This window comes from Malaclemys terrapin, chromosome 6 (genome assembly GCF_027887155.1).
Source record: "Malaclemys terrapin pileata isolate rMalTer1 chromosome 6, rMalTer1.hap1, whole genome shotgun sequence".
NCBI lineage: Eukaryota > Metazoa > Chordata > Testudines > Emydidae > Malaclemys > Malaclemys terrapin.
In genome coordinates this window covers 77,053,915-77,080,984 of record NC_071510.1, presented here as the reverse complement: position 1 = coordinate 77,080,984, position 27,070 = coordinate 77,053,915, and the positions used below count along the sequence as shown (strand labels likewise).

The window sequence follows — 27,070 nt, the reverse complement described above, 5'->3', positions numbered from 1 at the left end:
GATAAGTCACTGGAATAGCTGCACAGCAGCAGCTGGTGGGCCTGAAGCTTAGTGCTCGTGTTGCTGAAATGGCCGATCTCACAAAACATTGGTCACAAATAGTTCAAACTGAAGACAATCTCATGTTTGAGCCCTATGATAATAATTTCCCAACTTGTCATGTAAATAGTGTTCATAAGTCACATCTTATCACAAATAATTTGATAGCAAAAGTTTTGTAGCTGTCTACATAAAGCACCTCAAGACAGTTTTTTTTTTGTTAAAAAAAGTTTATTTTCCACAAGGAAGAGCAATAGGAAAAAATTGTTTTCCACTTTTTTTCTGAAATCAGTCTACAAGGACATATTCAGCACCAAACTGAAAAGAAAAAAAAAAGGAAAAGTACAAACAGCCATAGAATATAATCCATAAAGCAAACATTTAATATTGCACTTTGTTTCTCTTAACATTTTGGATTTTACTCATTTTTTTCCTAATTCAAAAATCAGGAATCTAGCTTGAATACTGGGCTAACAACTGTGACGCTCACGTTTTTATAATATCAGGAATTGACCAATATTTATATAACAGGAAAAAAATAATGCCTCTAAAGAATTGTGTAAAATACTTTAATGGAAATGACTATTTGACAACATTTTAGACCTCTGAATCTGATCACACTTTGTGATGCAGTGTCAATTATGATGATATTGATCAATCCTGCTTTGTATGTCATTTTTCATTATATTGTGATAAGTATTTAATGCTATGCATATCCAACAATTGTTCCCTAGTCTGTTTCAAACAAACAAAAAACAAAAGGAAAAAAAAGGAAAACCACCAAATGCCCTTTTATGCCAACAAACCCATCAGTTTTCTTTTCCTTTATGTGGAGGAGGGACATTCAAAAAATGGTCTAAAAATTGAAAAAAAAAAAATCACCCAACTTCCTTATTATCCAGCATATTAGTTTGCTTGCTGAAGCCCAAACCCTTTAACTGAATCACTTAAAACGCGACTCGTATTTACACTGGGTTTTTTTTCACCCTGTCATTTTTAAACATGAAGTGTCTTCCATGTTTTCATAAAGGCCACTTATGGAAAAGCCTATTTTGTTTTTTATGAAGCCTTAAAAGCAAGACAGCATTCCATCATTCCACCATGCCAGAGACATAACTTTTATTTTCAACCACTTTGTAACACATGACATTAAATGATAGAATAGACATGTTAAATAGTCAACCCAAGAAACGCTACTTTTGTTAAAAATCGTGCTTGAATTCTTTCTGAAAAGTTTATACATGAACAGCTTTTGCAAATTAACTAAAATTCCTAGTGACTAGATCCTGATACTTGTACTAATACAATGCCCCCATGCCCAATACTCTGACAGTTTACCCCTTCCACAATGTGCAGGGTGGAAGCCCCCAGTCTTCGAGTAGTTGAAGTTTTCTACATATGTGGCTGTACAGTTACAATCCTTTTGCTTGGATACATGCTTTAGGTTCCAGGGCACAAAAGGAAATCAATCATCAAGACAAATCTCTGCTAGCCAATATTCTAATAGGGCTGGTAATTTTGATTTTCTGTCCATTTCGTTTTTCTGAGAATCTTTTATTATTTTACAATTTTGTAAACCCTGAAGATCAACACAATACAAAGTGCACAAAAACAGCCATCTCACCAACCCTATACTCTTCTTGCACTTTAAAATATACGTTTGGACTAGAAACTCACTATATATGTATAGATTTGGTGATTAAGTAACTATGTATAAAAATAAATTCAATTTCCCTTTCCACCCTCCCTCGTTGAGAAACCTTACTATGAATCATGGACAGTACATTACTATTTCTTGTTTAAAACCCTTCCTTAACTCTTGGCTGGTGTCTGCTGGTGCTGCCTTCTTTTAAGCTTCAAAACTTGACCAATCTTTTCTGAAGTTGCAAAAAAGATAAAAAGGGAACGAGGGTGCATTGTTACTTATGGGCATGTCCCTTTTCTAAATCCCCCTTTAAAATAAAAAACAAAGGAAAAAAAAACAAAGTAACAGTGCAACATAACAAAACACACATAGCTTTTCAACGGTTTGGCAAGTGATGAGTTCACCTGAGATTAAGTGATTTTAGGCAGTCTGTAACAAAATGCTTCTTTGCGGTAATAGTAGAAAGGCAACAAATTCTTAAAAGAAATCAAGAAGGTATACAATCTTGTAGAAGTCTATTATTCTCCTGTTAATTTTTTTTCCATATAACTGTTGCATATCTACTACAGTAGGCTGCAAAACATACAGCAAGAAGGATTGGCTTGAAGGCATTTGATGTTCGTAAATAAATCCACAGCTGAAGAGGTGATAACATGATCAGTCTACTGGAACAATTCTGAGCATGTGCATACGTAGGTAAAGTCCAGGCTACATTAAATTAAAAGAAAAAAAGTCAGTGCATTTGTCATCTTAAAGTTACTGTTTTTCAAAGCTTTCTTTTTGCCTCTTGTTGTGCGGACCACAAACAAGTTAGAAGGGGTAACAGTCCAGCGTAAATGAGAAAAAGCTGTAGTGACACTGAACCGCACAACATAAGCAATGTGCATGTGCAAATTTTCAAATCAGAAGAGGACGTCGTCATCCCTCTCTTTTACAACATGGTGAGTGTTTTGACACATATTACCATAGGCTAATAAGGCTGCTCCTAGTATGTGCCAGTATTTAAGGGAAAAAAGCTCAGGTCTTCAAGCATGTGGAGCAGGTCCTATGATGTTGTAGGCTTCAAAAGCATGATCACAGGTTGTTTTCACTTATTCACCGTCTTACAGGCAAGAGCAATACCACTTCCTTTGAAAGTATATCTCTGATATGATGCCTTGATCCTCAACACGGCAGAGATACGACTAAAAATCCAAATCAACTCAGCTAGTGAATGATTCCTTCAACGAGAGGGACAAGATGGTCTGTCATCTGTGGGCTGATCTGGGTTTGGATCAATCTGAATGGAAGGGAAAAAATAGAAATTTAATTTAGAACTTAACTTTAAAAAAAAAAAAGAATCAAGTTCACAAGTTAAATACTGTGATAAATAAACAATACTGTGACTGATCCAAAGGTCACTAAAGTCAATAGAAAGTGACTAGCTGACTATAATGGACTTTGGATCAGGTGACCAATGTTCCATATTGGTTTGTATCCAATACATCCATGTTTAATTTTGTGTATTTTAAAACACAATGAAAGGCTATAGCTGTGACCTGACAATACCATGAGTTTAGGCATAAAGAGCTAATGATATAAACAATGAAAATAACTAATGGATAAACCCATTATACAGCGTCATTTCTAATTATTTGTAAGGCAAACAATTTTCAGTTATTTGAAATGTGCTGAATAGTTTGCTTAAAAATAGTATTTTATATATGAAACAAATACTTTTTGCTAATATCCTTGAATATTACTCATGAACTTATACTCCACTAATTTATCAAATGCAGACATTTTGCTTGAAAAAGTAGTGAAATTATCAGTAAAACAGTCATTTTAGTTTTGATCAAGAACTACTGTACAACAATGTGACAGTTAACCAGTTTCTGCTATTGAGGTGTTTCAAGGTCATGGAGCCTTACTCTCCCTGCTTCTCATTTGTTGTAATATACTTAATTTAAATTTAAAAAGAAAACTATATTAGCTATCTTACATATATATCTTAGGTGGCAATATTGTACACTGTCAACACATTGTACTATCTACAAAATCAATAAGAGTTAGAAACTTATGACCTTTTGAAAATTTCACTAGGTACCTCTCTGCATATATAGGCAACTAACTACCTAGGAGAATCTGGCTTTGAGCTCCTTTCATGAAAACCAGCAATAATACGCAAATCAATAGTGGATTGAATTCCTTGGTTTGGAGTCTTTAGCATTAACAAATCAAAACACAGCTGGTTTGTTAGTGTTCCAGGTGTGGCGTATTATCATTCTATAATCTAAACTAATAATGTTACTTTCTTAACATGTAAAATTGACAAAAGTACAGTTAAACAAAGGATAAAAAGGGTTGTTCTTTTATTCTGCACAAATAGTTTTCCTTCTTGCAGTTACAAACATATCACTGAACAGGCACTGATACTGCCTGCTCATCCCAGGGTATTTTATAAAGCTTAAAATCCATCCCAAGTGGCATTGAAGAATCTTGTATTTAAGGCAGATTTTAAAATCAGCCTGATCCAAGCATGTCACTTACCAGCTGGAAGCTTATTCTACAAAAGTGGATTCTGATTATGAAAGCCCTGCCTCAGAGGGACTTCAGAGAATAGGAAGAGACAAGCCAAATAGCCAGCACTGGCTAACCTGAGATGGCAGGCAGAAAAACTAATTTGAAGGAGGTATGAGATATTCTGGACCTAAACAATGTTAAATGCTCTCCAGATCAACAAGAAACCAAAAAATGTCAACTCAGTACTTGAATAGTAACCAACCAAAAGAATTAAAACTGGAATCACAGGCCTAGTGATGTAGCTAAATTTATCTAATGTTATGTCTGATTAGGCCTAGTTGACTAAACTGGAATCACACTTTAGTAATCCAATAAATGAGATATTGACCAATATAGCCCCCCTTCCTATCAAACTATAGATTTCTACGTACTATTGAAGTACCTACTGATAGTCAAAGGACATATTGCAAATGTAATTGTACTGTAAAAGGTAATTACAAGAGAGAGAGAACTTGATTCCAGTATAAAATCAATATTCTGGATAATTTGCAGAAAATTGATGGAATTAGTACAAGGGTCTGCCAAGGGGCTTCTAGTCTCTTAGGGGCTAACACTCAGGAGATCTGAAGCATACGTAACTATCAACACTGAATATACCACCTTTAAAACATGGTGAAAACTGAGGGTAGCATACATCAAGGGGTATAAGATGAAGACGGATGATATAAATAATATTTTTGTCCTCATTTACTATTAACAGGCTTTAGGTTAGTGGCCCAATAGAAACAAGAGTAATAAAGAAGAAAAAGTGATCAAAGAATAATCAGCTCACTCCAGGGAGAAATTTGAGACTATAAGGAATACCTCTTACTCACAGAGTAAGATGTGGGTGGCCTGGGAGCTCTGAAAAATCAGGTGATTTAAGTGAAAGAAAATCTTGCTCCATGTTTTGCTTTAGTGATTTATTAATTTTAGGGGGCAGAACACAAAAGTTCTCATTTTCTGCTTATTGAACTTTTGCTACTAGAATGGAGAATGCAAAAATGCAAAATAAACTGTTTTGGCTAACTGCATTTTTGTTTACTTACCTCTGAATAAAGAGGTGGAGGCAGAAAACGAAACTCCTGGATATATGCAAATAATGGTCCTTGAAGTGCCCTCTCAAAATCATCACAAGCAGCTATGGGTACAAGGCTGGACTGCCTTTGCTCCTCTGTGACCACTTCTGCATAGCTAGGAGGTGCTGTAGGGAAAAGGTACACGCAGTTCGAACAACAGTTCTTATGCATGTCAAAATACATAACATGACAAATATTAAACTTTATAATTTGCACTAGGTAGGTAAAAGTGCTCAGTGACAAGTGTTTTAGATTGTCTTGTGTGTAATAACAGTCCATGCTATTTAACTTAAATCTAAGAAAGTAAGTTTACACTAAAGACATGTTGAGAATTTTCATCTACTTTGGCTTGACTGTCTCCCTGAAATCCAAACAGGAAACCCCACATTTTCTGTAGGGGGAGCAGGGCAACCTCACATTCCTCTGGATCCCATACAGGGTGTCTCAGTGTGCCCCAAAGGGGATGCACATCATTTTTCCCGCTCCAGTCATGTGGAGAATTACCATAAAAAGGAATAGAGACTGTTACCTTTCCACAAAGCATCTGCTACCAAGGATCCTGGGGTCACAGTGAGACCTTGGTAGCAGGCAGCGCAATCCACTGCAGCTATGAGACAGAGCTGGTGTGGAGATAATCAAATTCCACAGATGGCCCTGTCCTTCCGTGCATCCTGTGCACTGATTCCACTGAACCTGCCAGTTGTTGTGGCAGATGGGCCCGACTGCCTTTCTGGGGTTAGGGGAGGCAAAAAGGACCTCTAACCCCATGGTGGAATGATGTGGAGGAGATCTCAAGGTAGAAATCCTGAGGAGATTTCCTCCTGCCCTGTGTCTTTTATTACAGGAGGGGATAATCTAGGTCTTAATGTATCAGTGAAGTGTTAGGGTTAAAAAAAAAAAAAAAAAAAAAAAAAATCAAGACAGTGAATTGTTTGGGAGTTGTATTGTCAAATTACCTTCGGGTCTTTCAGGCAGTGGCAGACCAAGCCAGTTCATATTCATGCTACACTGGCTGCTTACACTTGATGTTCTGCTGCCAAATGGATGTAGAGGAATAGTACCAATGACAAGTGGTAAATTAAGGAATAAATCCATTGCTCCAGGAATATCAACGTACACCTAAAAAGTAAGTGACAAAAAGGCCATGATTAAATGCTGAAACAGATGGTCTTTGTGGTTTTGTACGAGCCCTCTGTCTGAATTAATGAGCTAAATTCTGCTCTAAGATCCACACGGGTCTTGCTTCTCTTCCTCCTTTTGGCTCAATCCTGAAAAGTGCAGACCTCCTTGAAGTCCAACCAAAATAAATGGAAACTCAGGATTCTCATTATCTCTCAGCATCAGAGCCCAGCTGCACAAGTCTTCCGCTTAAATTATATATCTGCTTAGCTGACAGGCAAATATTTTAAGATCTGCCATGGTTTTAACCAATCACCCTTAGTAAATTTCCTGTTGTGATGTGCATTTGGAACTTTCATTATAATGCAGGAAAGATTACTGCTGAAGATATGTAGGTTTCACAGCCAACTAGCCAAAAATATCTAAGTTTATTTCAAACTTGTGTGGATGTCTCCATGAAAATTATTCATATCATATATGCCAGGGATCTCCAACTCAAGTGACCATGAGGGCCACATGAGGACTAAGTGATGTGGCTCTTGGGCCAATGTATGACACCCCCTCACCCCCACGCTGCCCTGCCCCCACTCCACCCCTTCCATGAGGCCCTGCCCTGCCCCTTCCCACCCCTGCCCTGCCCCCATTCCAACCCCTTCCCCGCCACCTCCTCCTGAGTGTGCAGCTCCCTGCTTCTCCCCCCTCCCTCCTGGAAAGCACTAAGCACCACCAAACAGCTGTTTGGTGGCAGGAAGTGCCTGGAGGTAGGCAGAGGAGCAGGGACATGGCAGGCTGTAGCAGGGGGAAGGGGAGCTTGGTGGGCCACGGGCCACATGTTTGAGACCCCTGATATATGCTTTGAGACAATCTGAGCATTTTACTTACCATTAATGAGTATTCTACACGGATTATACTACAGTCAAGGATAGAGGGGGAAACAGGTGGAATTTTCAACTGTTTCCCATTCCAGGTTTCTGTTTTCCCAGATGACAGGGATTCCCCACGCAAATTGGCAACAAGCTGTTTTACTTCCTTCATTTTTCCTTTGGCATAGAATGCCTGGGTTTGATAAATGGCTGCCTTTGGCACCACCATACGGGAAGAGCAGTTTTCAATCTCAGCAAAGATCTGAATTGATTCACCTGGAACAAAACAGAATTTCATATTCTTGTTATATTACATAGCGACGCAAGAACATTTTCAGCAATCTATACATGGTTACAATGGCCCAGATGCTGCTCTTACTGAGCTTACTGGCAAAGCACCCACTGATTTCAACAGAATCATGCACAACATAAGCAAATATAACAAAATGTGCAGTTTATGTACTATAACAACTTGAAGACAGCTACCACATGGTCTGTTTTGATTAACAGCATACTCACAAGTACGTATTGTTTACATATGGCTATACATGTAAAAGGGTACTTTTTAAAAAACAAGTCTTTTTTTCCTATAACTACTCTGCTACGTACCTGGGGTGTAGCCCTTCCTTTCAATTTTGGCACTTAAGGATATTGGGCCTGAGGTACAAAACCAACAACAGAGAGTCTTTTCTTTTGTGCCTGCTTGGGGTGACTGCAAAAGAACAACAATAGATACCCATGATTAAATTTGGTGCAGAATAGAAATAGCTCTACGTATCTTTTAATCAACACAGAGGAATAACCATTAGAGTTTAAAGGCCAACTCCTGCTGCTTGTTTTACTCATAAGAATAGTCCTGTTCATTTCAATAGCATTATGTAAGTAAAGCAAGCAAGTTTTGTCCTAAAAAGTCATCCCAGCACTAGCGATGGTAATTAACAAAAGAGCTACCCATGTCATGCTCATCCTCAACTCTGACTTAATTTAAATTAGAAAATACGGTATATGTGACAGTTAGTGACTTTTTAGCCCATATTTCTGCAACATACTGTCAGTATAACTTTCCATATAATAATCTCTAATTAAGACATCTTCCCACATTCCATTTTACTTTTGAAAAATAAAAAAAAATAAAAAATCCCAAACCCTGACTACTTGAATATTGATCCTGCTGCCATTCTCATCTAAATCAATGGTATTTCTGTTGTTGCCTTACATGAGATCAGGGTTAAGGCCCTGATCCAAAGCCCACTGAATCGTCTAGGAAAATCCGACTTTTTTCATCCACACACAAAAGAAACCTATTTCAATGGACTGTATTTTTTTTTTTTTTTTTTTCCTACGTTGCCATTTGAGAAAAAAGAAAAGGAATTTTAGGCCAGATTGAAATGAGAGTGCCTCACGGAAAACATCTTAATGTAATATCCAAATAGATTAGTAAAATAAAATTTAAGAAAAATATTCTACAGAATTGTGATAATTTCTCCCCATTGGCAGACAATATCCATATTGAAGTTATGAATAATGCACTGTAGTACAATTTTACTTTGCATTTTTAAGTTAGCAGTCTATTGTTGAAAGTGTCATAGGAGTAACACTGCTTTTCAGAAAACTAAATTATTTTGTATTAAATCAACAAAGAACAGTTAATACAATTTTATCTTGAAAGAGAGATTTCATAGTTTATCATGTATGCAGTTCACAGCTGAAGTTAAATGTAGATAATTTAAAAATAAGCAACTCCAAGTACTTTGAAGTTAGTTTTCAAAATGTCAGCTATTATGAGTTGCTCAAATGCGATATTTAAAGAATAGTTGCAGTTTAAAGAGCATATTAGCAAAAATTGAAGATTTTTATGTTGTTTCAGTTATACTTTTTTTGTATGCCAAAAAACAAAACAATTAGTAATTCTGTCAATTCTTACCAGTAATGAAGGAGTGTTGATATCTATATGTTCAAAGACTGTAAATTCCTTCTTTAATTTTACTGGTAAAAGCCAAGGCCTGTGCAATTCGGCTTTCACCCAATAGCGCACACTGCCATGTCTGCCTTCGAATGAGGTAGCAAGTGGTCTGTGCAGGACACAAAGGTCAAAATTGAGTAAGTCTTTATCCTCTCTTTCTAATAGTGATACAACTGATCAGAATAAGAATCAATAAGTTGTACAGTATTGTTTATGTTGCATAATATTTAAGCATAACTTATTTGCAAAGTTTCCATATTTCAAAAAGGATTAAGTTTGGGAGAAAAAATCTCTGTAGTTGAATTTTAATTCATTTTACAGTAGGTAGTTGAAATTTTCACTATCATAGGAATTTTGCTAGAACATGCCACCAGGATACACATTTATTTCCTTTAAAAAAAACTTATAAGAAGCTACTTTTAAACCTGGACTATATGAAGTTCTAGGACAAAGTAATGCTAACAACAGTTTTAAAATTAGTATGAATTGCTCAAATCTCTATCTGTGGTAGTCTATTTTATAGATTAACTACTCTGAGTACAGTTTAATTGTGCCTACATTCCTACTGTATCTGATTCTTCCTTAGCTAGTTTAACCTCTTGCTCTTGTAGTTGACTTTAGACAACCTAGTTTAGACACCCCAAAAAGCTACCTGACCAACCCATATGTATCTCTAACATTGTAAAATAACTAAGAGCCTCAGTATTGATTTCCTGAATTGTACTTCTGTATTTCTACATCCTAGAATTTCACACAGAAAACAGGAATTAAACACAACCTCACGGTCCTCATCCGGTGTTAGAGTAATTTCTTTCAACCTCTAGTTTGACACCTCTATCTGCACATCTGAGAAATGTGCTCTCTTTTTCTCAGGGCTATTAAAATCCAAGTTGAAGGTCTTTATCATCAATCCTGTTTCTCAACATCACCATACCCTCCACTTCACTACACTAAGTTACTCTTCAGGCTTTTATCAGTTCTCTCTTTCTAAAGTTCTTCATCATGAGCTAATTTCATGGTCGCTTTTAAGTCATAAACACAGTTTAAAAAAAAAAAAAAAAAAAAAGACTGTTTTGACCAGTCCTTGCAATAATTTACTTATCTTCTTCCATCTCAAGCTCCTACATCTCCTAAGTCCAATGCCATTGGTTTTGAAGTCCAAACCTACTACTACTAACCCATATGTTTACTTTTTGATTACTTTCCTAAAGTCTAGTCCCAATTACAAAATGGAAAACCATTTTTTTTGCAAAACGAGAACAGAATTTTGTGAACATACAAGCAGAGTCTGTATGATAGAGTTTGAGTCAAAAGAGCATTCTGGATATTGGTAAATGATGTTCTCATCTGAGTGCCCAGCTGGCTTCTAGAATTCCATAGAGGGGTCTTTTTGAATGTGTTTCTAGTCATACTATAGCATTTCCAGTAGTATCACATTAGTTCAACTGAGCCTGAGAAGTGCTGAGCATCTGCAAGTTCCATCAAAGCCATGGGAAATGCAGGTGTTCAGCATCTCTAATAATCAGGCACTTTATTGGTTTTAATGTGGAAGTTAGGATATCCCAACTTGCATGGTATTTATCCAAGGTTTTCTATCTCAATTACTTCTGTTTTATATTGAAAGTCTCCTCCCTCTCTGCTTCTGTTCTTCCTGATCTTTTATGATCACTCTCTCTCTCTCATTACTTAGTATCCACTGATATTTGAGTTAAGCCCATGATGTTGATATCTCCTGTGTATAAATAATTTCAGATCTCCCATTTTTGTCATATTTGCATTTATGTACATTTTAGCCATTTTCTAAGAGGGACATCCCATTTCTTTATGTCCAGATTACATTTTGTTAAAGTATTAACATTGCCTGACCTAATATTGTTCCTTGCTATCTATCCAATTGCTTGTTTCTACCCTGCTTTCTGCACAACCACCCTCTTGGAATATATATGTCCCTTTGCCCACTTTTACTAGTCTAAACTCTCAAAGGTATCTATCTCCATCTGTTCAGATGTAGTTCATTCTGTCACATCTGTTTCAAATAAACCCAAACAGATTAGTATTAAATTCTCTTCTTATCACTAACTCTGCTTATCTACAGGGCTCCAGTAGAATCCTGATTCATCAGGAGGTGATCCCAGCAACTTTACAGGGTTCAGTGGTCAACTGGTTCCTTTACCCTCTGTATAGTGAGTAAAACATTGCATGGTATGACCAAGTGGCACACATTACACTTGCAACAGGTCACAAAAGGAAATGATTGCTGCCCTTCAATCAATAGCCCTAATTTTCAAAAAAATACTTTAGAATAAAAGTAACCTCTTTAATAGTTTAATAGGACTATGTCCTTGTAGCATGTTTTAGTGGAATCCCTACCACCATTGAAAAGGGTTTTATTCCCCCCCCACCCACTAGAATTTTCCATACAGTGCTTGCTTTCATAAGTATGTATTTCAACATTATTTCATACAGCATTGGTATTATGTGTGGTACTTACGTCTGTGGAAGCTCAAAGCTGAATGCATATTCATGCCTTCCTGAATGAATAGTGTTGAGGCCTTCTTCAGAATTGTCATCATCTAGGAGGAAAAAACCCAAAAAGCTATTTCATCTGTGAACATTTTACACACCACAATACATTACATAGGTTTCTTGTTTGTATTGTAAGGGATTAACATCTAAACTCTTAAAAATGGTGATATTTTTCTTAGTAAGATACAATCTATCTGGATTCAATAAAACAAAAAAGTGTTAAATATAGGCAACATGTTTAACACGCTTTTATGTAAAAGGATTCTAGCCAATTTTAAGAGAGAATATTCTTGATTTGAACATAGGCTTGGATGTGACGATTACAATTCCAGTGTGTATTTAAACATATTACAAAATCATCATGCGAATTACTTTTCAATAGAATTTCTAGGTGTCTTAAATGAAATAGCTTAATGATATTCAAAAAGCAATCCCACGTTATACAGACTATGGAGTCTGCGCCAGAAGATTAAATTTAGCAATTCATCTTCCTTTTATTTCCTACCTAGCAACAGACTTCAGAAATTAGATAAAAAAATATCCTGTTCTGTAAAAAGATGTGGGAAGTACTAGCAAAATCAAAGGGTGTGGAAGGGTGACTAGCTACTACAAAACTATCAGCCTTGTTTAAAGCCAATCCATTTTAAGTGTTGCAGGTATAGATAGGTATTCAGGGAGGATCAGAGTTTTTCAAGTTCCAGAAAAATTGACCTTCCGTATTCTTATCTGTGATTTCTCAATGTTACACTGGAAGTCCTAGCAAAAGGTATTTTATTGTGAACTATAAAACTTGAGAAATAGTCAAAATTTCCATTTTGAGGGGAGTCTATGTTAAATATAAATACTTGAATGCAAATTAAATGAGTTGATGGGTATATCTGTATTCACCACAGCCTGATTGAGAGCCCCCACATCCCCCAAAAAGGGGGCAGAAAAAGGCAGTTTTGTTCTCGTCCTTCACACCCCTGCTCCCAAAAAGTGTGCTGCACTCTTGACTTCTTTACCAAAAGTTATATGAAAGAGGCATATATACAGGCTCAGATAATTTACACCTTCTAAGGGGGAGTTATGCACATCTCCAGCATGCAATATCACGGAAACTGCATCCTAAGTTTTCACAAGGGCATTTTAGTCTTTATCCTTTTCTATTTTTTAATCATTTCCTGGCACTGAAGTTTCTCTCCTCTTCCTTTCTGCCAGCTCAGCACTCCCATTGAGGCTCAGCAGCAGCAGCAAAGCTGTGGTAAACAAGTGCTGAGCTGTCAATCACAGACCAGACTAGAGCAGGAGAGGACCGGCCTAAACCGGCGCGAGCAGCTCCCCAGCCAGCCAGCCGCTCATATACATACCGTATACATTACACTAGCGCGTTTGCTCAGCACCTCCCCCTCGCGCAACCCAGCTTGGCAGCCCGGGGGGAGCCGCCCCTTGCCTGGGCTCCCGCTCCGCACGCTGCCTGGCAGTGGCGTGCCGTGCTGCACGGCTCCTTGCCTGCGGGGCGCCCAATGCCGCCCACCACCACAGGCCGGGAGGGACTCAAATCCCAGCCCAAACCACAGGGACCGGTTGCTAAGAGGCAGCCCGGCTGGGCCCAGGCACCGCACTAACGCCACCCTACCCGCCGGGCTCCCGCCGTGTGCCTCGGGGCTTTCAGAGCCGGACGTTGGTTCGCCATGGCAAAGCGTGGGCAAGGGGCGCCGGGGAGGATTTGCTTCTCCTCCCTATCCCCCCACCCCCAGGGTGGCTTAGATCACTGGGCGCCCCCGATCCGGACCCGCCAGCCCGGTGCTAAGCCACGCGGGTCACTAGTCAGGGCAGAGCCGCTCCAGTCTCGGCCTCATGCCTCCCCGCGGCCGAACCCGGCAGCGCAGAGCGGGTCTAGCCCGAGGGGCCGCAGTCAGAGCACCAGCCGCGGGCTTTGCCACCCTCCGCACGGAGAGCGGTTGTATGAACAGTGAGACTGCGGGTGGAGGGCCCGATCCTGCTCCCACCGTGGAGCCTCTCCGTTCCCGGGGACGGGATCAGGCCCTAACCGCTCACGGCTCAGCGCTGGGGAGATGGGGCTGAGCCCCGGGAGGATTCCGGACCCAGGCAGCCGCGAGCGGACGCCGCCGCCGCCACCAGCACCCCCTTCGCGCCGCACGCTACGACCCCGGGACTAACTGGAGCCCGCTAGCTACCTCCTCCGTCTGCCTTCCCTTCCTCCAATTAGCGGCTGGCATCGCCTTAGCAACAGGCTAACAAACCCCACTAGGCCAATGACTGAGTGAGCACTGGGCGTGGTCTCTGTTACCAGGCTAGGCTGAGAGGTGGTGCCGGAGCTAAGTCATTGAAACTCCCTTTCCATTCAGCGCAGAGTGCACTGTAGCAGCAGTGCCTGGCTGGGCTGCGCAGGGAGCGGATGGCTGAGCTGCTCCAAGCTCACAGTTTAAGTGAATGCACAAATCACCGGCGTTTACGCAACACACACTGCGTTTATCTACAAGTGCTTCTCATTTGCAAGTTTCAGACCTACTCCATCTTCCTTCTCCTGCTTCCCATCCAAATAGAGGTATGTGAATGGTACTGGTGGAGAGACACCTGAGATATATACTCACATATACAAAGTCATTCTTGCTTTTAAAAAAACAATTGGGAACCTCTGTGGACATATTTGTGATCTTACACCCTGCTCTGAAGCATGCATACATTTTTGCACCTCTCTGTGATGGGGGTGGGGGATTCTGGGATTGCAAATAGGGGAAAGGGCAAATGCACTTTGCATGGATGAAATATTTGCACGGTAGGAAAATAAAGAGCTTTTTAGCTCTATGCCTCTACCAATTATATTTACCTGCTTCCACCATGGTAACTGAAACCCTTTCCATGGCTGTGTAACATACACTGTACAACTTCTTTACTGATATTTATTTTTAAGGGAGGGAAGGGGGAAAATACCCTACTCATGCACCTATCTCTACAGCAAATATACTGCATATAGATGTAAAAAGAGAGAACAGCCGAAAATTACATAAACACTTTTAACATCATTTTCTTGGGCTAGGAATTAAGTCATCGCCATCACCTGACGCGTGTAAACCAATCTGCTAAGAGGAGAGTAAGCACCCCCTCCCACTCCCTAGTACTGGTCCCAAACAGGATTGAACCGCTTCTAACAAAGGGTGGAAACTTCAGAAAAACAAGCTTAGTCTCTTATACTTCCACAATGTAACCATTCAAACAATAGATTAACAGTCCGAAGACCCACTCCGCTCTTGAAAATGCTTTATTCCCTTTTCCTAACCTAAATTAGATCATTTTCCACAGTACTTTTCATTTCCATTGGGGCTGGCACAGTAGGTTTCATTGAATGCAGGTTCCAGAACTCCCTAACTTAGAAATGCTGGTCTAATTACACAATAATGGACTCTAAATGGCTTTCCAGACAGACTTCTTTACAGCTGTCTCACTGACATATAATGTATATAAAAAATTCAGATATTTTACGAACTTTGTTTAAAGCAAAGGAAAAAAAACACACGTGGGGTGCTGACTGCATATGTCAAAATAAGCCACATGGAATCCTTTATCTGCCAACAATTATCCATCCTTGAAGAAGGATTATCACATATATAATTTGAAAATTTGAATTGTTTCCATAAATGTCAAAAGCAGAATTCTATGTATTACCTCTCAGTATGTATGACGAGATTACCAAAATAAATAAATAAATAAATAAATAAATCATTTACATCTGATTTCTGCTCCAGTTTTTCTTAATCCCCATGAGAGGGGAAAGCCTACTAATAGCTATCAGATCCATAGGACAAAAGTGTTTTTGCATTAAACAAATGAAATCCCCATATATTGGAAGTGCGTATGAAAGAGGCTCTGTTTAAGGGCAGGTAGTTGGAAAAAGTCTTGTTTGTAGGCACTTTGCAGATGAACCTCAATGCCAGTTTTAACAGTAAATGTCCATATAATCAAAATCTAAATCCCACAAAGAGGCATTGCACTTTTACTTTCGTATTTGTTCTGATTTTTTATACCTATACATTAAAAATAAACAGGTTATAACAACTAACAAGATGCAAGATACAAAGCCGTACCCTCTTGCATCCAAAACGATTGTATATAATTTTAACTAGTGTAATAAAATGACTTACCTCTTTCGTGCCCAATTAAGATGTCTTTATGGTTGAAATATTCTACTTCTTCAGTGTAATTCTGTGTATAGGCAGTGTTGGATCCAGCATTTCTAGATTCTGTCCAGCGTACTTTTGCATGTCCTCTTGCATGAATTTTAAGAGATTTTACTCTAATTTCCCCAGTAACTTCTAAATTGACCCTTCCTGAGACTGTATCCCCACTAGAATAGACAGGGACATTGCTGTCATTGAGACAGTCAAAGCTTATTGTCAAACTCTTCACCTTCCCCAGCACCATGTTTTATAACAAAGTCTATAAAAATATATTGTAAGAAAAAAAACAACAAAAGTCAAGATCTCATATGAAATGTGATCTTCACTTTACACTGATCAATACCTCTGCCGTGCAAAAAGCTTGCAGGCAGGATCAGTGTATTCTCTACAAACACTTCATTGGGATTGCTAAAAAGTAACAGCACTAGATGCTGTTCACAGCTACTACCCAGCTCTGTGGTCTCTGTACAAAGACGGGCTGGCTGCAGCCTGCCAGCTCACTTAAGACTAGCTTTGTGAAAAACAACCGGAGTGCGCATGAGCGGGCCGCTGCTGCTTCCCTTATAGGTGTAGCAGAGAAGACGAGCCTGCTGTGGAACAGAAGCTAGTATCTTCTCCATTGAGCTATCCTTCTCCATTGTGCGTCTCCCCGATGTGTGCTCGCTACCCTAAACTCTTTAAACAAGCCCTGCAGATTAGTACCAAATAACCTCTAATAGCAGGCGTTCAGCATTATATTATAGCAGTAAGGATAGGGGAAAGAGTGGGCTGAGAGCCAGAGCTTCAAACAGCTGACTAAGGGCACAGCCACAAGCCCAAACCTCCCAAATCATTTGGTTCTGGGTAGTGCTGTGCTGGAATGTGGGTGAGGGAGTTTGGAGGGAAATAAGACACATATTGAGGGTCTGGGACATTCTTCATCCCAAAGAAGAGAGTTTGGCTAGTTCATTTAATTCACTGCATCTGGTGCATTCCAGAAGGCAAAATATTTGCTCTCCAGTTCAGAGTATGTCAATGAGCCAGGAATAAAAGTCGATCTTGACAGTAATGGTTTAGCACCAGCCAGAGAGTAGGATGAACTCCACCAGCATCAGAGAAATCCCTCTTCCATCCCTCCCATTCAGTTCAGTCTGGTGCTGGAGACCAAGAGAAGAACCCCACATCATTTCAACCTATTCCATTGGCCATTTCTCTGACCTCTCCTGCAATTTAAAAAAAAAAAGTTGATTTTTAACAGGAAAAGGGAAAAATATCTTTAAGCCTCTGTGCTTCCCTCCTTACACAATTAGGTCTATTACAGACACCACCTACAATTTTTGTTCAGATTATTTCCACTTCTGTGTCCTGTGCCACCTGTAGGAATACAGCTGAATTTAAAATCCTCCAAAAAGGTATGGCATGAGTTTATGTATCAGACAGATTTTTTTAAAATAAAGATTCTATGAGAATTGGTGCAACTTGATATATAGATGAAAGAACAGAAAGTTTGAAACACTGACTTCTGAAATCTTGCATGGATTCAAAAAATATAGCACATTTGTGTGCTAAAAGACTTTAAAAAAGCAACCAGAAACATAAGCATCAGGCATACCTTAATTAGTGCATCTAGAAGCGTTGTGCAAAACAACTTTTTAAACATCAAGCAGGGTGAAGTTTTTATTGTCACATATTAAAATGTAATTGTTATACAGTAACATTTGATTTGGGGAGGAGGAATAGGGGGAATATTGTCATTGCTTGACCAAATTATCTAGATTAAATTAAAGGCTACATTTCTTTTTTCTAGTTCCTTGTTTATTGAAATAAGCATTTCAGCATAATATATAATTTAAATGATTAATATTAAACAGATTAATATGTGTTAAGTTATGTTGCTCTGATTCTGTGAATTATGTATCTAAAATAAAGTTCAGAGAAACAGCTTTGCTTTGTAGCATTGTGCCTATATTATTTTCTTAAGTAAGTCTTTCACATTTTCCTTTGGTCGACAGCTGGTGGAAATTCTCATGCTGTTTAGTTTGGGAGACTTTGTGCTATTTCCTTCCAATCTCTTAATACATTTTATGTTTCTGCACCATCTTGTGGTAAATAGGGGGAACATACACAGACACTTTGCAATAGTATTTCATCCCTTTCCTGGTGGTTTTGTTCCCCTACTCCCATATATGTGTGCAGAGAGTCTCTTCCATGTGCAGATCTTCCCTCTCCTATGTGGAAGGGAGATGGTCATGTGCTTCAATGGGTCTGTTCCCCACCTTGAGTCCTCAGAGTCTGCTGGGGCCATGTATACTCTCACTTTGATGCCCCCTCCCACAAAGATCAGGCAGAAAAGTTAATACAACTGGGGCTGTGTTGTCTTTTCTGTGGTGTCCCTCCAGGGATTCTGGGGGCAACCATGGCCAGGAGTAGTCCACGTAGCCGTGCCCCATGGCACTAATCTCCTGCGGATCCTCTGGGATCTGCCAGGTTTGAGAGCAGGCCCTGTGGCTCATACATGGGGAAAACTCCTGCTAGTCCAATTTATGGAGATTTCCGCCTACAGAAGTTCTTCTCATGTTTTTTTTCCTACATGGGAAGGGAATGATCCAGCCCACAGTATTGTTTTGACTACATAGCACTTGCTGCACTATTATTTTATTTTTGAATGTATTTTCCTTCACTATTGATGTGTTTTGTATTTATATTAGGGCTTTCTGTTTGGGTCATTTGAACAGGATCAAATATCCTGTTAGATGCTGGAGTGACACCAAGTACCACCAACTTCAAGTGCAGCCCTAAACTGCTCCCTTCCTCCTCCCCCCACCACCCGCTGCATGCGGGGGGCATGCTGGGGGCAGGAGAGCTAAGTGATATGGCTATTTTGGGCTGGGGGAAGCTGTGGGTAGCCAAAGAGAATTCAGGTCTTCCAGGCTGCTCCTGCTCTGTTGCATCTCTTGGGAGACACAGCCTGAGACTGAGCCCATTGAAGTTAGTGGACCATCCAAAGGGACCAAGGAATTCAGGATCAGGCCCATAGTCTATAAACCTTTCAGATTTCCATGCACTACACTGTTGGTTTTTTGGGTTTCAACACTGCAGGGTAACTTTAACAAAAAAATTCCTCTTTCAATTTTTAAAAATAATTGTAGGGCCCAGATGTCCTGGTTAACCTGAAGTGGGCCAGTTTTCAGGGCCAGTCCCAAACAAGGCTTATTTCCAGTTTCAGCTGAGCAATGGAACATAGGATATGTCTCCACTGCAATCTGAGGTGTGACTGAAGGTTTACCCATGCTAGGATGGTTAAAAATAGCAGTGTATATGTGTCAGTGTGAGTTTCAGCGCATGCTAGTAATGTGAGTAGGTACCGCGGGTCCCCGGCATGCTTAGACAGACCATGCTGAAACCTGCACTGGTACATCTACACTGCTATTTTTAGCTGTACTAGTGCAGGTATGTCTACCCAAACTACAGTCACACCATGGATTGCGGTAGATACATATCCATATACTCCAGTTACTTCTGGTCTGGATTGAGCCACAAGAAGCCTCGTCCATGCAACATTCCATCCCTGAAACTCCATTAGCCCCTGCCACCTACATCTCAGCACTATAGAAAGCGGCTCTGTTTCTTGCCCCACGCACAGCAGTCATCTTAGGCTTCCAAGCCTGGACCAATGAGGCTCCTCCCTCATCTTCTCTACCCAGCAACTTTTCCACCTGTTTCTCCCCCATTCCCTCTGCTCTCAGTCAGGGCCAGCTCTAGGTTTTTTGCTGCCTCAAGCAAAAAAAAAAAATGTGGCTGCCCCTCCACCCCTTCTTTTTGTCTTTTACACGTTTGCACTTTGCAATTTTTTTTGTTTTGTTTTTGACTGTTTAAAATTAAAAAAAAAATGAAAACAGAATTTGTAGTTAGTGAAATAAAACAATTTCCTTCTAGTGTACTCATTTACTCACTGGGCACACTGGCCGCGGGCTCAGCCTGCACAGCGGCACGAGCTCGGCTCAGCCCAGGCTGCCGCTCCCCTCCCCGGGCAGGAGGCGGCGCAGGGGGGAGAAGGAGGTGGAGGCGGGGACAAGCCGAGGAGGAGCCCGCAGTCGGCGCTGGAGGAGCGGCTTGTCTGGCCGCCATGTTCCGCCATCACCCCCTGTGCTCCGTGACTGGGGCAGGGCCACGCTACCGGCTTCTGTCTGAGGGGGACTGGCCGCTGCCCATGGGAGAGCGGCAGAGACACGCTCCCCACTGAGCCGGCTCCCCCTGCCCGGCCGCACAGCCCCGGCGGCACCCGGTCAGAGAACAACAGGACGGTCAGGATCCAGCCCAGGACACTGCCTCAGGTTGGAGCTGGGGCCCCAGCATTATGCTGCCCCTGGTCATTTGCCGCGCCAAGCACCTGCTTGTTTTGCTGGTGCCTAGAACCACCCCTGCTCTCAGTACCCTGACTGCACCCTCTGCCTCTTCCAGGCTCTCACACCAACTCCCTGAAGATTATAAAGTGTGGCTTGAGAGTGGCTGCATCTGCTCCCACTGGTGATGGCAGGCACAATTGCACGTCTGCTAATTTTATTGCCAGCAGTGCCAGATTAAAAGAATTTTGGACCCCTGTGCACTAAGGAATTTGGGCTCTCTCCTATCTTCACTCAGATTTGGCCCAGCAGCCCATTCGTCATGACAGAAAGGTGGCTGATCCAAATCTGAGTGGCACTGCAACCCTGTTCTAGTCCTGCTCCAGCTTCTGCTAGCCCTGTGCAACATGAACAGGGGCAGCTCAGCAAAGTACTCCTGCGCCGTACATACCGCACCTCACACACAGATACTTAAATGTCCCTACCACTTCACATATACCCCAACAACCCTGCATCAGCTCCCACTTATCCTGACAGCTCCCCCACATGTCCCAGCAGCCCTGACATAACTCCCACTCATCACAGCCCCCAACAACTCAGCTACTCTAGTCACAGTCTCCAACATCTCCCACTCCCCCCCCAACACCCTCCCAATCTCCCTGCAGCCCTCTACAACTCACTCCCCACTCAACCCATAGCCCCCCCTCCAATACCTTGCCCCCAGCCCCTTACTCACCACTCCCGGGACCTTCCTGGCTATTCATTGTTGCCCCCTGGCTCAGTGCTCCACTCCTGTCCTGGATTAGAGATGCTCCTCCCTATCCTGGCAGACCAGCGGCTCCACTTACTCCAATCACCTGCCCTGCACTCAGACAGCGTGGGTCAAATTTGAGTGAGTGGCATTGCCAGGTTGCAACACCACTCCATTCACTGAAATTTGGCAGGCCACTCCTCCATTGTGATAGGCAAGGAGCGGCCAGGTCAACCCTGAGTGGCGCTGCAACCCCATGCGCCAGGTCACAAGAACCCCTCAGGTTTAGCCTGTCACAATACCACCCATCCATATCTGATGGTCAGGCTCCCCTGCCCACTTCCCCCCCTCCATCCTGAGATGGGCCCTGTGCAAGTGGATATTGATTACGTCAGGCCTGATTCTGAGTCCCAGGATATGAGATATTTGTCTTAAAGATCCAGGTCTTGGATTCATGTGATTAGGTAAGAATCTCATCTTTCATTGTTAAAAGGTACTTTTCTGGCCCTCAGGGTAGTGAAGAAAAGGTTGAAAATGTGATCCAAGTGCACCCTAAAGGCTCAGAAATCTGAAGATAAAATGAGCTCAACATGTATTATTTAAGAAAACTCTCATTATTCTTTGAGGCCTACCCCTATGATTTTTGAATGCTTGGAACTGGCAATACTGTAATAAATGTGTTTTTAATTTATAAGGGGGGCTCTCACTCAAAGGCTTGCTGTGTGAAAGGGGTCACCAATACAAATGTTTAACTACTGACCTAGCACCTTCTCTAGTTCTCTATTGCCTCTCATTCAGTCCTGCTTGCCACCAAGGATACCACACACCCAGTTTGCCACTCACCCATCCAGTTCCCTTCCCAGGCTTCCACCTATTCACTCTGCTTGCCAGCTATTTAGCCTTTCCCCAACACACTAGCTACCCATCCCCTCTTCTTCCATTCTACTTCATCCACACTCACACCCTTCTGGGCTGCTTTGCCACTCATTAAGCCCTTCCACCTGTTTCTCACCCAGGATGCCACTCACCTTCCCACCCTTCCATTCACCCTCCCTACCAGCTTCTATACAGACTTGCATCCACCCCCATCTATTACCTTACCATTGTGAATATTATATATAATTTAAATATCTAACACTAAATGAATGCTGAAAGTCATTACTGTATCTAATTCATTTCAGCATATATATATATATGAAATAAAGTTCAGACCAACAGCTTTGCTTAATGGCATTGTGTGTGTGCATGCCTAAACATATAAATAAATCAATAAGTCATTAATATTTGGTCTTCATGTAAATTCTAATCTGTTTTGTCCTTGAGATGTTATGCTAATTTCTTCTGGGCTGCTGAAAATTTTTATGTTCTATGCCATCTTGTGGTAAATATGGTGCACTGCCTGCCTTAGTATTTACCAGTCTTCTTCCTACACACTTGTCCTCTTAACCTGCCACAATCATTCCCTCTTGTCCTTTGCAACCAGAGTCCCATATGTTTCTCCACATAACTCCCACTACAATACTCCCCTGTTCACCTACTTGTTTAGTGTGATCTCTCTCCACAATGCCCATTCCCTGGCCACCTGACAGATGTTTCTGTTTTTAATTTTTTTAACACCTGTTCAGTCACCATGAAAACATTTCTATTAAGATAGAATAACTTCCACCCCACCCATCCTTTAAAAAAACACTTAATCTGGATTTAAGCTACTTGACAGTGGGTCAAATTTTCTGAAGCACCTATGATTTAGGAGGCTAAGTCTCATTGAGTTTCTAAGGCCTGTTATATACTTAAAAAGTTTTCCCAGCATAGTTATATTGTTTGGGCTTGTGAAAAAAATCACACTCCTAACTGACATAACTATGCCAGCAAAAGTCCTAGTGCAGACACAGTTATATCAGCAAAAAAAAAAAAAAAGTATTTTTGTCAATATAGCATATTTTCTTTGGGGAACTGCTGTAAGGTATATTGGCAAAAGAACTCTTTTGCCAATATAAGCTTCACCTACTCTAGGAGGGTTTGCTGGTATAGCTATGCCAGTATAGTTGTATCAGCGAACCCTTTTTGTGTAGGTAAGGCCTAAGGTAGGTAGGGCCCACATCATGTAGGGGCCAGAATGCTACTGATATAAATCACATTCAAAATCTGACTGATTGTAGCATATTGGGTTTTTGATATTTCTACCATGGCTGTGCAAAGGGCAAAGAAAGATTTCTTCCCTTCCGCCACAGGATTCTTAAAATTCTAATCAGAAGAACAGTTTTGGTGGGCAGCAATCTGGTTAATGTGGCTTATTTGCATTGTCTAACAGGGACAAGTGTTTCTCACTGTAGGGAATTTTCAAATGTTGTATATATGAAAGCCAGAATTCAAACCAAGATGATTGTCATTGTAGTAGAATTTTCTCTGCTTGAGTTTCAGCCAGTTGTTGCTCACTGAGTTGTGGAGGTACTGGGGGAAGTGTGGACTATGATATGCGCGTTAGATATATGCCCTTTTTTGTTGACGCAAGCTGGAAAAGAAGCACTGTGGTCATTATTGGAGTCAACATTTCCCTGCAAAATGGCAAGGTTCTAGCTTCTATAAAGAAGCAATCATTAGCAACCCTTGCTCATTAAACCACCTCCTGAAGCGCCGCCTCCCTTTCTTTAATTTCCTCTTTTTTGGGAAGATAGTTTAGAATAGGGATTGGCAACCTTTGAGAAGTGGTGTGCCAAATTGTCATTAATTTAAGGTTTTGCGTGCCAGTAATACATTTTACATTTACAGGGGCCCGCGGACAGAACCCCAGATTGGCAGCGGGCTGAGTGGGGCTGGCGGCCGGGACCCTGGCTGGCAGAGGCCAGCGGACGAACCCCAGACCGACAGCAGGCTGAGTGGCTCAGCCCGCTGCTGGTCTGGGGTTCTGTCTGCCGCATGCGCTGCCGGTCTGGGGTTCTGTCTGCCGGCCCCTGCCAGCCGGGGTCCCGGCCGCCGGCCCTGCTCAGCCTGCTGCTGGCCTGGGGTTCCATTCATCCAGGCAGGCAGCAGGCTGAGTGGGGCCGGAGGCCAGGTCCCCGGCTGGCAGCAGAGTGCCACTAAAAATCAGCTCCTGTGCTGCCTTTGGCATGCGTGCCGCAGGTTGCCAACCCCTGGTTTAAAATGTTACAGGTAGAGCATTCCAGGAGTGTCTTGAGACCATAGGTCTCTTTCACCCTGTTCAGTTTTATTTTAGAATGGAGACTGCACTGACTATGTTGACTGATTATCACCTTTGGAGATGGCTGAAGAACTGCTGTCAGTCTTTATGACCATTGACCACAATATGGTTTTGACACCAGTAATTCATAAGTTGCTATTGAGCAGTTCCATTACTTCTTTTCTGAGAGGTCACTGAGAAGGACAGTCCAGTGGTAAGGATGCTAGCCTAGAATTTAGGAGACCTGGGTCCAGGTCCATGTTCTGCCATAGGTTTCTACTGTGACCATAAGCAAGTCACTCACTCCCAAATCAATGGGAATTAGACGCCTAAATACCTTTGAGGATCTGGGCTTCAGTTTCTCTGTTTCCCAACAGTAAAATGGGGATAATAGCACTTCCCTACCTCATACAGCTGTTGTGAGGATAAATCCATTAACGATTATAAGGCACTCAGATACAATGGTAATATGGTCTATATAACTAAGATATAGCTCTGTATATAGTAGCATTGGGAAATTGCTCACATGCTCTCATGTGTAGAGTTCTACAGGGTTTCATTCTGAAACAATGTGGACTATACTGTTTGCTCAAGTTCTAATAGTGTTCTGGTAGAAAGAAGAGAAAAGTTTTACAAGAGAGAGAGAGATGTTGGGATTGGGTTGGATAACATAAATATGTTTCATCAGCAGCATAAAGAATCAAAAACAACAAGGAGTCTGGTGGCACCTTAAAGACTAACAGATTTATTTGGGCATAAGCTTTCGTGGGTAAAAACCTCACTTCTTCAGATGCTTATGCCCAAATAAATCTGTTAGTCTTTAAGGTGCCACCAGACTCCTTGTTGTTTTTGTAGATACAGACTAACACGGCTACCCCTTGATACTTGACACCATGTAAAGAATCAAGGAGCTCTAAAAAATGGCTCCTAAATCCTCAATGGACTGAAAAAGCCAGAAGTTCCTCTGAGTACTTCATCTCTCAGCAGCTATGTATCCCTGGAAAATGTTATTTGTTAATGAGACAACATATGCAAAAAATATGTTCGTCTGTTTGTGTTTAGAAGATTACTAGACCTGAGTAAATAATTCATAACAAATAATTTATTTGATGAATTAAACCTTTTTTTCCTGTTTGCAAATTATCTGCAAGCAAATTTGGATATTTTTCTATGTATTTCTTATCCTAAAATATTTGAGGCTAGACCCACAAAGGGACTTAGATGCAGCATTGCAACACCTACCTTTTAGGCATCGTGTCACCTACTGGAATCCAGCACCTTGAGTTAGGCAACCAGATTTCCTATACAATGCATGGGGAGATTTAAGTACCTAAGAATAGGATTAACAAAGGCCAGCACACTGAATTGAGAGCAGCCTAAGTTAGCCAATAAGAAATGCTGAGGAGACTAAGCCCTGTTCCTCAAAGGCAGGTAGGCCCCTCATGGGAAGCACCTCTTTCTATGTGGGATATATGACTGTGAACTCTTGCCTGGAATTAGATGCCTAGACCAGGTCAGTCCTTTCTCACAAAAAAACGAGGAGGAACAAGGATTTGAGTCTCCCAAATCCCAAGTGAGTGCCCTAATCACTAGGCTGTAGTCATTCTCAGTCTCTCTGTAGCCTATGTCTATTAAGTATATCATATAAAGCAGAAGAGCTGCTATAGGAGAAATTGAAAGAGTCCTGCCCCAGAATATCCAGTGTTTGGGATATTTATTTGGAAATGGGAGAGCTGAGTTCAATTTTGTGCAGCACAGCAGATGGAGCAGGGATTTGTGCCTAAGTCTCCCACATTCTGTGTGAGTTGTCTAAGCACCAGGACACAAGTTATTGGTGGAGGGAATTGCTTCCTCCAGCTGTTTTTTGTGAGGCCTGGTCCTGTAGGCTTTCTACCAGACTGGGTTCTGCAGGTGAGATAGGTGAGGGAACACCTACTGTATATACTTGTTCATAAGCTGAATTTTTTTAGTAAAAAAGGGAAGTATCAGAGAAGGGGGTCGGCTTATGAAGGGGTATAGAGAGGGAGAGGCGGGACACAACCCCCCTCCCCAATGGAGGGGGCAAGGAGAGGCAGCAGAGCCAGAAGGGAAGAGGCGGGGCCAGAGTCTCTCTGCTTCTGGCCACGTTGCTCCCCCCTCAGCCTCTGAAGCAGCTGCAGCTCCGGTGCTGGCAGGCTGCAGCTATGCTGCTCGACCCCGCCCCCCAGAGCAGGCTACAGCGGTGCTGCCCGATCTGCTGGAGCAGCTCCGGCCAGGCCAGAGACATCCTCCCCTGGCCCGCCCCAGCTAAGGTGGGAAGGGATGGGATGGGGAGAGTGTGGGTGCCCTAAACTAGGATGGGGTCATGTGGGGGGTGGTCACAGGGGTTACTCCTGACCCCCAGCTCCTCTCTTTCCCCTCCCCCCAATTTCCCCACCAGTTGCTGTCCCGGCCTGTCAGGGTAAACCTCTGGTGGGCTGGGACACTTTGTTTACTTAGGTTTGCCTCCGTGCTTGCAGATGCTCGAGGTAAACAAACCGTCTCAGCCCGCCAGCGGCTTATCCTGTTGGCCCGGGCACCAGTTTGCCAACCCCTGAATTATAGAGTCGGCTTATGAATGGGTCATAAAAATTTTTCCATTTTTACTTATCCATCTTGAGGGGGTCGGCTTATAAATGAACTGGCTTATGATCGAGTATATACAGTGAATCCCACCAGAGTTTAGGAGTGAGCTAAACTCCAGGCATCAGGATTTAGGTGGTTTTGCATGTACCCACTGGCTGAAATTTAGGTTCCTAGGGGACTATACCAGTGGAAATGTATGAGCCTCTGGACTTTAGGCACCTACAGAGACAGGTAGCAGCTTAGAGGAGACTTTGAGGAT

The 27,070-nt window shown here is 41.7% G+C and overlaps 1 protein-coding gene across 3 annotated transcripts; it reads right to left on the bottom strand.

Annotated features, from left to right (window-relative positions):
- Positions 1–394: 394 nt before the first annotated feature.
- On the bottom strand, positions 395–16,440 carry ARRDC3 (arrestin domain containing 3). Of its 3 annotated transcripts, XM_054031573.1 has the most exons (8): positions 15,921–16,439; positions 11,741–11,822; positions 9,211–9,358; positions 7,896–7,998; positions 7,306–7,562; positions 6,261–6,423; positions 5,275–5,429; positions 395–2,963 (listed from the first exon to the last, which is right to left on the bottom strand). In XM_054031573.1, exons 1-8 carry the CDS (start codon positions 16,198–16,200, stop codon positions 2,907–2,909), a joined length of 1,245 nt encoding a protein of 414 aa, XP_053887548.1. In that variant the 5' UTR covers positions 16,201–16,439; the 3' UTR covers positions 395–2,906. The 3 variants fall into 3 exon arrangements, with proteins under 3 accessions (XP_053887548.1, XP_053887550.1, XP_053887549.1); XM_054031574.1 differs by lacking the exon at positions 395–2,963 and having other exon boundaries at positions 5,336–5,466; positions 15,921–16,440; XM_054031575.1 differs by lacking the exons at positions 9,211–9,358; positions 15,921–16,439.
- Positions 16,441–27,070: the final 10,630 nt, after the last annotated feature.